The sequence below is a fragment of the Scyliorhinus canicula genome, chromosome 18, assembly GCF_902713615.1.
Source record: "Scyliorhinus canicula chromosome 18, sScyCan1.1, whole genome shotgun sequence".
Classification (NCBI taxonomy): domain Eukaryota; kingdom Metazoa; phylum Chordata; class Chondrichthyes; order Carcharhiniformes; family Scyliorhinidae; genus Scyliorhinus; species Scyliorhinus canicula.
Window position 1 is genome coordinate 80,653,808 of NC_052163.1, and position 15,086 is coordinate 80,668,893.

General features: G+C 46.1%; 1 protein-coding gene across 1 annotated transcript in view; it reads right to left on the reverse strand.

Moving 5' to 3' along the window:
* Window positions 1–1,945: 1,945 nt before the first annotated feature.
* The window catches only part of LOC119953642 (cyclic AMP-responsive element-binding protein 3-like protein 3), a 72,084-nt gene continuing 58,943 nt past the window's right edge, over window positions 1,946–15,086 (reverse strand). Inside the window, exons 6-10 of the mRNA XM_038778115.1 lie at window positions 14,408–14,514; window positions 10,768–10,836; window positions 6,936–7,020; window positions 3,744–3,840; window positions 1,946–2,837 (exon numbers count right to left, since the gene is read on the reverse strand). Coding sequence (XP_038634043.1) covers window positions 2,479–2,837; window positions 3,744–3,840; window positions 6,936–7,020; window positions 10,768–10,836; window positions 14,408–14,514 — 717 coding nt within the window. The 3' untranslated portion in view covers window positions 1,946–2,478. The remainder of the gene's footprint in view (window positions 2,838–3,743; window positions 3,841–6,935; window positions 7,021–10,767; window positions 10,837–14,407; window positions 14,515–15,086) is intronic.

Genomic DNA, 15,086 nt, shown 5'->3' on the forward strand with positions numbered 1-15,086 from the left:
AGGGTGTTTAAACCTCATTCCAGAGACTAAAGTGCAGACTCTAGGCTGCCTTTTCAGTGCATCACCAGTCAGATGAGGCATTGAATTGAGGACCCGTCTGTCCTCTCAAGCGAACGTAAAAGATGTCATGGCACTATTTCAAAAGAAGAGCAGGGCTGTCCTCCAGTTTCCTCGTGAATATTTATCCTTCCAGAAGACCCTATCGTTATCTCATTGTTAATCATGGGATCTTGTTTACCTGTCTCATTTCCTACGTTACAACAAGAACCTTGTTGGCTGCAAAATACTTTGTAACAGACGGAAAACCACCATGTAAATGTTGGCTCTTTCTTTATCTTTGGAGGCAGTTCCTCCCCCCTCCCCCTGAGCATAACAGACCTGTGAAACCCATCAGTTCATGTGGTGAGCATCAATTGACTGAGTTCCTTTAAGAGAGAGCAGGACTTGTTTCTGGCTGGAGTGGATCTCAACTCATAAAAGATGTGGGTACTTCACAGAACTGTCAGAGCCTGAGTGAACTCCTGGTCACCCGAGGGAGCCTAAGTGAAATCATTTGTTCCCCAAATTGACCCACAATTTATCCATTTTTTTGCCTCTTTCCAGAGATCGCATCAGTCTGGGAAGGGTGGGGAGCGTCACATGATGGACCACATCTGTGTTGGACAGATCAGATGATCCAATTTACTTTTTCTTCATATTTCATGTGTTCGTAACAACACATCGAGGAAATTTGTCTCTTCCTTGGTTATCTGTGTTCCTATGTTTTGAGTATGACAGAACTACTGTCTGGAAATTATTGTTGGAAATATTAAGAGTATTAGTTGGCAAATGTTTTGCATATTTTGAATGATGTTCTACTATTCTACTGCAGGCAATAACACAATGAATATAATCCTCCATAAAATTGAGTAATGTCATATGAAGCAACATGATAATACCACCAATAGCCATTTTGGAGATTATGAGGTAAAAATGTCAAGATTGTTAATTATCTTATGGTTTCCACTGAGGTGGAAGTGCTAAAAGGGGGTCAGAAGGGTGTGAAATAAATCCACAAATGTATTTTTATAGATCTATGAAATTTTAATCATTTGCATTCATTCTGTTTGTTGCAGTGAAATCTTTACAAAAAAAATCAGTTCAATGAACATCAACTAAATAATATTGTGGAAAGTCAGTGTATAAAAGCAGTGACCATAACATGAAAACGTGATATGAGAGCTGCAGGGTGAAGAAGCAGAGGGCAATGGTGAAGAGGCAAGGCAGTAGTTAGCAAGACAGGATGGACGACAAAGGCTGAGAATGGCAAAAGTTGGTGATATGTTGAGTGGGAAGTGGTGAGGGGGATGGCAAAAGGGACTGGGGTCGATAATTGGATTTGCAATCCTTGGTCAGAGGAGAGGAAACAGTCATCTCACATGAGGGGATCGGGTGAGGAGAGCTCATTCAACCCATTCTGGAGAAACCTCTTGCGCTTCCCATCGCAGGTTCCAACCTCAGCCACCTTTCTCTCATAGCTTAGGTGCTCAAGTTAAAAATGGAGTAAGATGCCTGGAGGGCAACCCTTATCCATCCAAACGTGTGCCATAACATCACCATCTTTTGGGGAAGCAACAACAACAATTAGAAAAGAATTGAAACACGTGGGGTGGACAGGCTCAGAAAATGCAAAGCTCAGATACGTGAACCAGGGAGAGAAGCTAATTCACCAATGCAGCGTCACCATGTTGGTCCAGAACTCTGGATCCCACCGCTGATCCAGTCTCAAGAAAAGGAAAACAAGATCATTCTCATTACACCGGGGCGGCAGGTAGCACAGTGGTTAGCACTGTTGCTTCACAGCACCAAGGTCCCAGGTTTGATTCCCGGCTTGGGTCACTGCCTGTGCGGAGTTTGCACATTCTCCCCATGTCTTCGTGGGTTTCCTGCCACGGTCCAAAGATGGATTGGGCATTCTTAATTGCCCTTAGTGTCCAAAATGGTTAGGTGGGGTTACTGGGTTACGGGGATAGGGATGGAGATGTGGGCTTAAGTAGGGTGCTCTTTCCAAGGGCTGGTGCAAACTCGATGGGCCGGGTGGCCTCCTTCTGCACTCTAAATTCTATAAAGTGTAATTGTACTCATTTGGCTCGACTAACTGTTGTCAACGCTGTGATAATTTTTGAAAAGTGTCAATGAATATACTGCGTATTAATACTATGGAGCAGGGACTGTTCATATTAATCTAATTAAAACTGATATTTATGTTTTAAAAAATTAAAAAATGTACATTGTACCCAGTTAAAGCCAAGATACGGCAGATCGGGCGATCCTGACTGTACAATACAGCTAATTTGAGAGAATGGGGCTGTTTCTAATGTGCAAGGGAAAACTGGTACAATGTATTCGGATGGAACAATGTAAATCTTATTCCAATCTTCAGTGCTTAATCAGTCATGGTTCTTTCCCCCTTTAAACATCAACAAGAAAAGTTCCAAATTATAAAAGCCCCTCCATTTCATCTCCATGGTCAGGGATCAATTCAGTCCATGGTGAATGTCCGAGTCCATGTTCTGCAATATGGTCTTCAGGTTTGAGATCTTCAAGGACTGTGATATTCTTGGCAATGGCATCAGTCCTCAATGAAGAGTGGGACCTGTTTGGCAAGAGACTCTCAATATCACCAGTGAGTTCTTTGCCATCCACTGTTTGGTCTTCTTTGTTAGATGTGCCACTGCTCTCCAAAGTAAGCTGGTCACTCCAATCTAAATTCTCCTCTCCTGCAGCATGGTCATGAGGACTGGCCAACATGTGAAGCACCCGGGATGATCCCAGATCATGCAGAGACCTGGAAAATACTGCAAAGACAATCAGTGTTATAGTTTTTGAACTCTTCAGAGAGAGATACAGTAGCTGTTTAGTTTAAAAGGATCAGTGGAGTTACTGATTCCACTGTGACCCCAACATGTAGGGAGACCGATAGCTTTTTAAAAAGAAATATAAATTTCCAGTTAATAGCTGAAAGGATGACACAACAGAATGTCAGGTTTTAAGGTGTTTACTGTAACAAAAGGCTAAAAGAATTATTGGCTATTCATTATTTTTGGAAGCAACTTATATTTTAAACCATGGAACAGAATACCCCCATCTTCTTATTTTTAGCACAACTGAAAAAGCCCATTTTACAGATATATATTACCCATTCCTTAAGTAGATATTCAATTCTCCAGAAATCAGACCAAAGCTCCTGACGGCTTACTGTCTCAGCTTGGTAATTTCTAGCCCCAGAACTGTCCTTCACCATGACAGTATTACTGGAGATCTTCCATCTCACTCAAGCTAGGCAAATCTTCCAGCTTCATTTTAACTCCTCACAAATTTGTTCTTCTGATTCTGAGTGTGGGTTCCCATCCAAAATTCCAATGCAGTGAACCATAGAGACTTTCACCTTCAGCTAAGTCCCAAGACATGGCAGACTAGCCTGCCTGTGATATTCAATGATATCTTATGACAGCTTCACAATGATTTCTTCTGTCCCCTTCCCACCTTGGAGCACATCACCATGGCACAATAGCAGGTTAGGTTTACAAGGGGAAGCCTACTATCGTGTACCTTTTTTAAAAAGTGATATGCCAAGTGATCAGGCTTTTTCCCAAGGACATAAATCAAATTGAGAGTTCTGTCTTTTGCTCTTCATGAGTGTCTGGTGTTGGAGTATTATCCTAACCACCCGATGTTAAGCTAATCTGGATATAAATACTAACCTCGTACGGGAGTGAAGTCATCTTCCTTTGCACCTTTACTGGTGCCGAACGAACTGAAGCTGGGGAAAATAATCAGGGCAAATGATAACATCAGCACCTGGAAAGAGAAAAGACCAAAAGTCACACAGCTCACTTTGACACTCACGATGTTCTTCGCCTTAAAGGAACAGTGTTTTCAAGGGACAGTTTCTTAAAGAGTCAGTGGGGCAAATTTAATGTGGGAAAGGGGGGGTTGGGAAGATAGTGCTTGCTTGCCATTAGAAAAGTTATTAACAAAGCAACCAACCTTCAAAAAGGTAACTCCATAGTGATATCATGCTGCTGGTGACTACCCAAGCAGAGAGCGGGAAGTCCATCCCTCAGTGGGAGGTAGCTGCGTCTTTGAGAGCTGCCGGCCAATCTGAATGGCTGGCAGCTCTAACAGACTCAACAGCACCAGAACCCAGAACCACAAGTAGTCTCATGGTGAAAGGAACAATGGGTCCCAGACATGGGTAAGGCTGGGACTTTGGGTGCGTAAGGATCGGGCACCATAAAGAGGGGTATCAAGTGGGCATGAGGGTGTCAGATTTTGGAGTCCAGCTGGGAGACACAAAGGGTGACTTTGTCTTGGGGGAGGGAAAAGGAGCCCCAGATGTGCAAGGGGCACCCCCTCTCACAAATGTTTTATTTCAGATGGTGAAACATAGAAAACAGGAGCACAGAGGAGGCCATTTAGCCCTTCGAGCCTGCTCCGCCAGTTATTATGATCATATCTCATCATCCAACCCAATAATCTGATCCCGCCTTCCCCCCATATCATTTGATCTCCTTCGCCCGAAGTGCTATATCTAACTGCATTTTAAAACATACAATGTTTTAGTCTCAACGACTTTCTGTGGCAATGAATTCCACAGGCTCACCACTCTCTGGGTGAAGAAATTTCCCCTCATTTCTGTCCTAAATGGTCTATCCCCGTATCCTCAGACTGTGACCCTTGGTTCTGGACACACCCACTATTGGGTACTACCTTCTTGCATTTACCCTGTCTAGCCATGTTAGAATTTTATACATTTCTATGAGATCCCCCCTCATTCTTCTGAACTCCAGCGAATACAATCCTAACCCATTCAATCTCTCCTCACACATCAGTTCTGCCATCCCAGGAATCAGTCTGGTAAATCTCTGCATTCTCTCTGGAGCAAGAACATCCTTCCTCAGATAAGGTGATCAAAACTGCACACAGTATACTGGGTGCAGTCTCAACCAAGCCCCTGTATAATTGCAGCAAGACGTCCCTGCTCCAGTATTTGGTTCCTCTTGCTATGAAGGCCAACATACCGTTTGACTTCTTTACGGTCTGCTGCACCTGCATGCTTATCTTCAGTGACTGGTGTACGAGGACACCCAGGTCTCATTGCCCTCTCCTAATTTATGGCCATTCAGATAATAATCTGCCTTCCCGTTTCTGTTACCTTAGTGGATATCCTCGCATTTATCCAATTTATACTGCATCTACCATTCATTTGCCTAATTATGCAACTTGTCCAAATCTGCATTCTCCTCACAGCTCACCCTCCAACCCAGCTATGTGTCATCTGCAAATTTGAAGATATTACATTTAGTTCCCTCATCTAAATCTTTAATATATATTGTGACTTGCTGGAGTCCTAGCACTGATCCTTGCAGTGCCCCACTAATCACTTACTGCCATTTGGAAAAAGACCCGTTTAATCCTTCTCTTTGTTTCCTATCTGCCACCAATGTTTCTATCCATCTCAATACACTACCCTTAATCCCATGTGTTTTACTTTACACGCTAATCTTTATGGGACATTGCCGAATGCCTTCTGAAAGTCCAAATAAACTAAATCCACTAGCTCCCTCTCATCAACTCTCCTAGTTACATCCTCAAAGAATTCCAGTAGACTTGTCAAGCATGATTTCCCTTTTATAAACCATACTGACTCTGTCCGATCCTGCCACTGTTTTCCAAGTTCTCTAAGTGCGATAAAATCTTAGATCATGAATTCTAGAATTTTCTCCACTACCGACGTCAGGCTGACTGGTCTCTAATTCCCTGGTTTCTCTCTACCCCCCTTTTGAAATAGTGGGGTTAAATAAGCTGCCCTCCAATCTGTGGGAATTGTTCCAGAGTCTATAGAATTTTGGAAGATGACCACCAATGGATCCACTATTTCTGCACACGAGGAAGAAGCAGTGTTCCGAAAGCTAGTGTTTGAAACAAACATGTTGGACTTTAACCTGGTGTTGTAAGACTTCTTACTGTGCTCACCCCAGTCCAACGACGGCATCTCCTCATCATCCACTATTTCTAACAGTGGATTCTCCATGTCAAACGTATTACGATGTGGGCAGCATAATATTCAGATCAATCAGTTTGTTAGCAAGCTCACATTCTTGTTAATGATTTTTTTTTAAAGGGCGAGTAGACTTTGGGGCTCATCTGCCTACCATATTATGGAAAACAATCATTTTGAACCCAAGCCATCACACTGGGTTTTATGTGTGTATGTGGGATGGCAGTGGTCCCGATTTGAAATCATAAAATCCCAGCCTGTATCCCTGTTGCAACGGCACACAGTAACGGCAGAATTAAGAGGTACCATTTTCCTTTCTCCGCTGGCCTCCTTAAAACTGCTGGTTCCCCACAGAGAGGTGGGGGGGGGGGGGGGCATGGTTGCAACATCTCAATTTCATGATGCTATCACCCCATTGATAATGCAATGCCAACCATTAGAAACTGCTGCCTAGCCACAGGTGTGACTATGGTGACACCATTTTAGCCACATGTGCTGACATACAATAGAAGTAACTTTTCTCCAGCTGTGAATGTATTTAGTTAATTAATACCACAGTTTGGTAACAATAGAAGCAAATCAGCTGCTGTGATTGGCAACAAGGATGAAATTGGACATGGGCCTGGACCACAAAATAGGCAGAAGCACGTTGGTCGCTTGTTAATATGACCGACTGATATTCTATCTGTTGAAGTGAATGGAACTCATTTTTGGGCTGAGGGTAGAATAGGCGCCAAATGTGATTCAGTTTGTTTTGCATCATCACCATGTCCAATTTCACTGCCTCAGCCTTCAGTCTTTCCCTTTTACTGATATACACACCAATAGGTTAAGGTTTGCATGCACGTGCCTTGTGAGTATGAATATTGCAATGACGTGCCCAGTAACATACCATGATGCAGGTGCCAGTTTGAGCAGTCTTGCCTGTTGAATGCATGACCAGCGTTTGGAGTTTTCTCAGTTGCTGAATTAATGTCCTATGAGAAGGAAGCAGTGTGCAGAAAATTTTAGTTTAGTTTTTAGACCACTCCGGCGTCGGGCCACCCCAAAGGTGCGGAAGTCTTTGCCCTCACATTGAGGGACTAGGCCCACACCAGAGTGGTTCCCGCTCCGCCGGCTGGCGTGAACGGCCTTTGGCACCACGCAAGCCGGGGCCGAAAGGACTTCGCCAGCCGGCATAAATCCGCACATGCGCCGGAGCTGATGTCATACCGGCGCATGCGCAGGGGAGAGATCTCTTCCGCCTCTGCCATGATGAAGACCATGGCGAAGGCGGAAAAAAAGAGTGCCTCCACGGCACAGGCCCACCCACCGATCGGTGGGCCACGATCGTGGGCCAGGCCACCATGGGGGCACCCTCCCGGGGTCAGATCGCCCCGCGCCCCCCACCCCAGGACCCTGGCGCCCGCACGCGCCGCCAATCCTGCCGGTAAGGTAGGTGGTTTAATCCACGCCGGCGGGAGAGGCTTGTCAGCGACTGGACTTCAGCCCATCGCGGGCCGGAGAATTGCTGCGGGGGGCCCGTCGACCGGTGCAGCGCGATTCCCGCCCCTGCCGAATCTCGGGTGGCGGAGAATTCGGGACACGGCGGGGGCGGGATTGACGCCAGTCCCGGGCGATTCTCCGACCCGGCGGGGGGTCGGAGAATCCCGCCCCAGATCTGATCGGAACCCATTCAAAGTACACATACTTGTACAGTATTAAAATCGGGCACAGATGCACTGAACCAGGGAACACAGCTGTCTTGTCAAGCTTGCTGATGTGTTCAGCCTTTGTATTTTAAACCTGCAGCTATACTTATCTCAACATTTTCTGCACTGTAGAACCCACAGCATCTGTTGCACAATTGCACAGAAGGTTATATTCTGAACCAGAAACCCTCTACTGAGGGCAAACAAAGGTTGGGAATATATGGCTGAGCAATAGACCGGGACATGACTATATTCAGGGAAAGATCTAGGGCCAGTGATACAGGAAAATGTCTATAACAGGGAAAGATAATTGTTGTGCATCCCCTTAGCCCCCATTTGATTTAAATATACGTTACCTCACCAGCTCAATCCAGTCAAATTAACAAATTTTAACCTCCCTAGTGACCCTTCTGGAGTCTTTGACCACTCACCGATTTCCTCCAATTACTACCCAGTTCAGTAGGAACTCACTCACATTGTTCCAAACTTACTATTCAGTCCTGGTTAGAGCATCTCCAGTAATTACTTCTCTTCTCGGCACCCCACCTGCCCCAAGGATCTGTTCTTGGCTACAACCCCCCAGGTCCCCATTCACATGCTGCTCCTTAGTGTTATCACCTGTCGGCATGGGCTCAGCTTCCACATGTTACGTGATGGACACCCAGTTCTACATCTCAACCACTTCCATGACCTCTCCGCAACCGCTGTGTTGTTTGACTGAAGCCATTGCTTTGGCCCCACCACAAGCTCCCTGCACTTGGCACTGAATCCACCCATTCTCCAGACACATCAAGCTCCATACTCCATATCATCTGAATCACAAAAAACCTATATCCATATTTCCCACCGCTGCCCCTGCCTCCAAGCAACTGTGGCTGAAACTCTCATTCATACCTTTGTCACCTCCAAACTCTATTATTTGAATCCTCTTCCAGCTAACCTCCCATTCGCCATAAACATCAGCTCATTCAAATCTCTGTTGTTCACTGCCATCCTTCCCTAAGTCCCTTTCACACATCACCCTAGTCCTCAATGACTTATATCAGCTCCCAATTCCCCCACACCCCCAACACCTTACCCTCTTCACGGTCTCACTCCTCACAACCCTACAATTCCCCGGCCCTCCAAACTCGGTGCCCATCTAAATTTGGAATCCCTCCTCTCTTTCATCACCTCACTATCCGATTCTGTGCCTCCAGCTGTTCACATCCCACAATCCAGAATTCTCTTCCTAAATCCCTACACATCATTATCTCCCTCTACCTTTAAGATCCTCCTTAAAACCCGTCTCTTTGGTCAAGGTGTTAAGGCCTTCTAACACCTTCCTTGTCTTGGAGTCCATTTTTGGCTACTAGTAAAGTACCTTTTTGTTTGTGGATGTTAAAAGTATTGTATAAATGCAAGTTATTGTTGGTTTACCTATTAGGCATTTACACCTGGTGAAAATTGGTTTTAATAAAACCCACTAAAGGACTAATCTAACCAGCAAGAATAAAATAACAGAGGATGTAAGGCAATTTGAACTGCAGTTAGGTCACTGGTATTCACTGTGCTGCCTGCGTTCATCTTTCCTGAGCCCCATCTGACAACGTCACCCCAGGCTGTGTTTTGTACCATAGTACGATGATGAACTGACTGCCGAATCTAGCAGCTCCCAAACTGTGGCTCGCGACTGCACAAACAATTGGAGTTACAGAATCATATTGCACAAAGAAGGCCATTCAGCCCACCATGCCACCACGCTTGTGCCAACTCTTTGAAAGAGCAATTCAATTAGTCCCATGCCTGAGCTCTTTACCCATAATCCTCAAATGTTACAGTATGCCTGAGCATCTCCATGTCAAATGGAGCAAGAACATAACTCAGGGGATTAATAATATTTTCTCCAGGGATTGGAACTGGATATTCCTATTTTATTTGCAACAGGATGTTGTGGCATGTTTCTCGTCCTCCGAGGCAACTGTACTGACTATATAGCAAAGGCTCTGGCGGGGCAACACCAGGATTGGCTCTTAGTCTCCATAAGGCGCACACTCATGATTTGTTTCTTGTTATGGTTTTGAGGGAGTGGCCTAAGGGACTGAGCTCTGAGGCACCAGCACTGCCACCATCAGAGCCTCCTCACAGAACCCGTTCCACCTTCCCTTTCTCACAACTCTTCCCAACCCTCACCAACTCTTGTGTAACTCAATCAAAATTTTTCAATATCACATTTGGCCCTCATTATTTTTCTGGTGATTACCACGAAGTAAGATGACCTCTGTGGTGATATGCATCACTGTAAATGCACAAGGGGTTAATATAAATACAATAAGACCATGTCAACACTAGAGGTAGCACCAGAGACATCATGACATGCAGACATACAGCTAACGAACACTTTGAATAGGACACGACCAATGGGCAGTCAAGACACCCAGGGGTGACCACTACCACAAGGGGGCTACCCATATAAAAGAACAAGGCACACATGCTCTATCTCTCTTTCCACAGGCGACACCAAGAATGAAGGACAGGGGCAGATCGGACGCATCACACCCACCGCATGGCTTAGAGCAGACTGGTTAGTTAGATTGAGTTACTATTGCAAGATTAGCAGGAGAGTCAAACTCAAGTAGGAGAATTGTTAACAGTTCAATAACTGTTTTAAACCTATCTCCAAGTCTGAACCTTCCTTTGTCAGAAGCATAACACAACAATCTCGATCTTACTGAAGATCAGCTTGGGATTTGATGGAATGCCAATAGCTGGACTACACTGTCACACTCTCTCCAAATGTACTGAAGCCATAATTCAATGCTGTAATTAACTTCCACAGAGGATGTTTTTAGGATCCAAACCGATTGTTGAAGCCGAAACCAAGACATACCTTTTCTTTACTGAGAAACTTTATTGACTTGTTCAGTCTCACAGCTCCCCTCCCACACAACCCAGTGTCCCAGCTATCCCCCATTGACATGTGCTCAATAATGCCTATTACCTGTTTTTCTTAACAATGTAATTAACAAGGTATTAACAGAGGATATCACTTACGTATTCTGCTTCTCCAGACGGATGACTTTTCTCTGCAGCTCGTAGTTCTGGGCCGTGCAGGCTGCCATCCTGAAGGTGAATCAGAAATGACACAAGAGTATGCTAAATATAATAGAGAACACTGAGCAACTGCAGTATAATAGAAAGGACTGTAACCAGAATGTCGCAGAGGTCTGAGCGCACATGAACTTTGTCTATTTTGCCCGACGACGTGCCTAAGCATCAACCTCAGAAGAATTGGGAGTTGAGATGAGAGGAGGCATTTTAGGATGGCAACCTGTAACTAGTGGAGTGCCACAGGGATCAATGCCGGGCCCACAAATATTTACAATATAATAATTACTTGGATGAGGGAAGTGAATGTACTATGGTCACGTTTGCGGATGACGCAAAAATAGGTTGGAAAGTAAGTGGTGAGGATGACACAAAGAGGGATACGGGCAGATTAGGTGAGTGGACAAAAACTTGACAGATGGAACATAGGGCGGGATTCTGTGATCCTGAGGCTAAGTGTTGACGCCTTCGGGAAAGGGCGTTGTGTTTCTCGACGGCATCAACACGGCCTCAGGATCAGCAATTCTGGCCCCTACAGAGGGCCAGCACAACACTGGAGCGGTTCACGCCACTCCAGCTGCTGATCCTGGCGTGCACCGGCACCAACGTGCGCATGCGCAGTGGTTTCCTTCAACGCGCCGGCCCCAACGCAACATGGCGCAGGACTACAGGGGCCAGCGCGGAAGAAAGGAGGCCGCCAGCCAGAGAGGCCGGTCCGCTGATCGGTGGGCCCCAATCGCAGGCCAGGCCACAACTGAGGCCCCCCCCGCGGACGGACCCCCCTCCCTCCCCACAGGCCCCCCCCCCCCCCCCCCCCCGTCCTTCCACGCCAAGTTCCCGCCGGCTGAGAACAGGTGTGAATGGCGTCGGCGGGACTCGCCGGTTTTACGACGGCCACTCGGCCCATCCCGGGCCGAGAATCAGCGAGCCAGCTGCGTAGAGCGGCCCCCGACCTGCGCCACGCCAACCACACTGGTGCCAATGGCGCTGATTCTCCGCTCTGCGGAGAATCGCATGCCAGCGTCGGGGCGGCATGGCACGATTCACGCCGGTCTCAGGGTTCTCCAGCCTGGTCCCAGGCTGAGAGAATCCCGCCCATAATGTTGGAAAATGGGAAGCTATGCACTTTGGTAGAAAAAATAAAGGAGCTGAATATCATTTAAATGGAGAAAGACTACAATAAACTGCAGCACAGAGGGATTTGGAAGTCTTTGTGCATAAATCATAAAAAGCTGCATGCAATTTCAATAGGTAATTGGGAAGGCGATTGGAATAAAAGGAAACGGATATAAAAATAGGGTTCTCTTGCGAAAACTATACAAGGCACTATTTGGTCCCCTTTATCTAAGGAAAGATATACTGGCATTGTAGGTTCACTAGGTTGATCTCAGGTGTGGAGGGATTTTTTTTATGAGGAGAGGTTGGGTACGTTAGGACTGTACTTATTGGGGTTAGAAGAATGAGCGGCGACCTCATTGAGGCATTTGGATTCTCAGGGGGCTTGACAGAGTAGATGCTGAGAGGTTGTTTCCCCTTGTGGCAGGGTCTAGGACCAGAGGACAGAATCTCAGAGTAACGGGTCACCCATTTAAGACAGTGATGAGGAGGATTTACAGATCTGAGAGGATAGTGAACCTATGGAATTCTTTTTTTTTTAAATAATTTTTATTGAGAAATTTTGATTTTATACAACATTGATGCACCTTAGTAAAATACCGAAAATAACAATAATATTAACAATCATATACATTCGCCCCATCCCCATGAACAACCCAGCATTTTAACAACAACGCAAATTAACACACTATAAAGTTACAGAATAAACACTACAATAATGCCCCCCCCCACCCCCCCCCACCCCCCCCCCCCCCCCCCCCCCCCCCCCCGCCCCGGGTTGCTGCTGCTATTGACCCAGTTACCTATCTCTGAGCCAGGAAGTCCAGAAAAGGCTGCCATCGTTTATAGAAAACCTATGGAATTCTTTACCGCAGAGAGCAGCAGAGGTTGGGTCATGAAGCGTGTTCAAGACTGAGATTCACAGATTTTAATCAGCAAGGGAATCAAGGGTATGAGGATAAGGCGGAAAAATGGAATTGAGGATAATTACATCAGATTGGACGAATTCTCCGCCGGCGGGATTCTCTGTTCCACCAGCAGCCCACGCCTCCCCACGGGTTTCCCAGCTGCGTGGGGTGGTTACAATGGGGAATCCCATAGGCCAGTGGCAGGAACAGAGAATCCCGCTGCCGGCGACAGCAAGCCACCTCGGAACACCAGGCTGGGGAGGCGGAGAATTCACCCCATGATCTCATTATGGTCCACCCATCACTGTGCTTACTGATCTGCATTGATTCAATGTGGAAATGTCTCAAATTAAAAATTTTCTTTCTTGTGTTGAAAGATCCTTTCATTGCCTTGCCCTTCCCTCCCTCAATGACTTCCTGGGTCACCTATAATCCTCTGAGATCTAACTAATCTTTCAAATCTGTCCTCTGATGAAACTCCAGTTTTCCTGCACCCCACAACAGCTGAGGCATTTCGTTCACTGCCTAGGCCCTAAGCCACCCATTCACTACCTCTCCATCCTCACCTCTCTCTCCACTTCTACCTCTCTCTCTCAGCCACTATCTCTATTTCCTCCTTTCAGGTGGGAACTCCTGAAATTTACCTCTTTGACCAAGAGGTCAGACCAAGCCTTTGTTGTCCTAATCTTCTTAAGTGGCTCGGTGTTAATTTTTTCTGATAATATTCTTGCGATGAGCCTTGGGAGGCTTTCATATGTTCAAGCTGATGTATAAATGCCAGTTTCTGCTGTTATTGCAGGTGAATCTGACCATCCAGTGAGGGCCACCAAAGCTGAATATTCTGACTTGCAGCCACATTTCTTAGCCTCAAAGAGCCTCTTTTACTTGGCCAATATTCACCTTCCCTCATAAAATATTTCCCATAATGATCATTTGCTGCTGGCCCAGGGAGCTCTGTCTCCATTCCCCATCAACACTCACCGCCTCTCAGCACATTGATGACATTTAAATATTCAGACGAACTGCTATCATCATGCAGGGTGCTGGGTAGGATGGAGAGAGCAAGCTTCTCCATTGAGAAACAAGGTTATTGGCCCCGCAATGATCTTCCTCCACCAGCCTTAACGGTCCTGTGCTAATGATTAAATGTTGAGTTGGCATGGACTGAGATTGGGTAAAGTGGGGGCAGGTTACATCGTTGCCCTTGCCCCAAACCCTCTGAAATCCTCATCCCCTGCCTTTAAAAATGGTAGATGTGGATTGGGGGCTGAGAGGGTGTGTGGGGAAGGGGAGCGCCACTCTGCTCACTGTTGAATTGCTGCTCCATTTTCTGTCCTGGCATTCCAATGATAAGCATTGAATGATGCGCCCAGATGATAACATAGTCTTGCCGTGCCCTTTCCTCCACCCCTCACCCTCACCATCACATCTTATTTCCTTTTCCTTTGCCCCAATTGCAGCCCTTCTCCCACCTCGTTACCTGAGATTAATCCGTTAGCACAGAGCCAGTGGTAGGCCCCAGTACCACTCTACCATGTGTCATTATAACCATCATCCCTCACCTGTTTTCCAGGCCATCAATGTACTCCTTTTTCTTCTTGCGGCTCTCTTGGGCAGACTGTTTATTGCGGATCTTTCTCCTGATCTTCTTTAAAACTCGTTCTTCTTGCTGAAAAGGGGAAAGAACTTAACTCATCCAATCTGCTCACATTCTGATTCAATTATTCTTGACAACAGGCTCCAGCTGATAGAGAGGGAGCGAGAGGGAGGAGAAAAGAGAAAAACAGAGGGAATATGCACGCGGGAGATGGAACGGGAAAGAAAGAGAAAGAAGGTTTGAGAGACAAAGGGAGAGAGCATGTATGAGATAGATACAGATAAAAGGAGAAATAAAGAAGGAAAACCATAGAGTGTGCAGGGGATAGATAGAAAGGGAAGATAGAGAAGGAGTCTATTTGTGTGAGAGAGAGCGAGGGGGTGGGAAGAGCATGGGGGAGGGGGAAAGGGTGACACACAAAACTGCAAACAATCAACCTGGAATTGGCTGCTAGATTTTAAGGAAGGGACAGAAAGAAAAATCAGGCAATGGATACCTTCAGAGGGAGCAGCAAAGGTGGTAATGAAACCACAGACACTTTTGTGTAACAATCCTCTCTCGCCCCATTCCTGGCTGTCACACTCTCAGTATCCAGGTAAGGAGATTAACCCACCAACTAAGACAGAACATGTGCCTGAAATTCA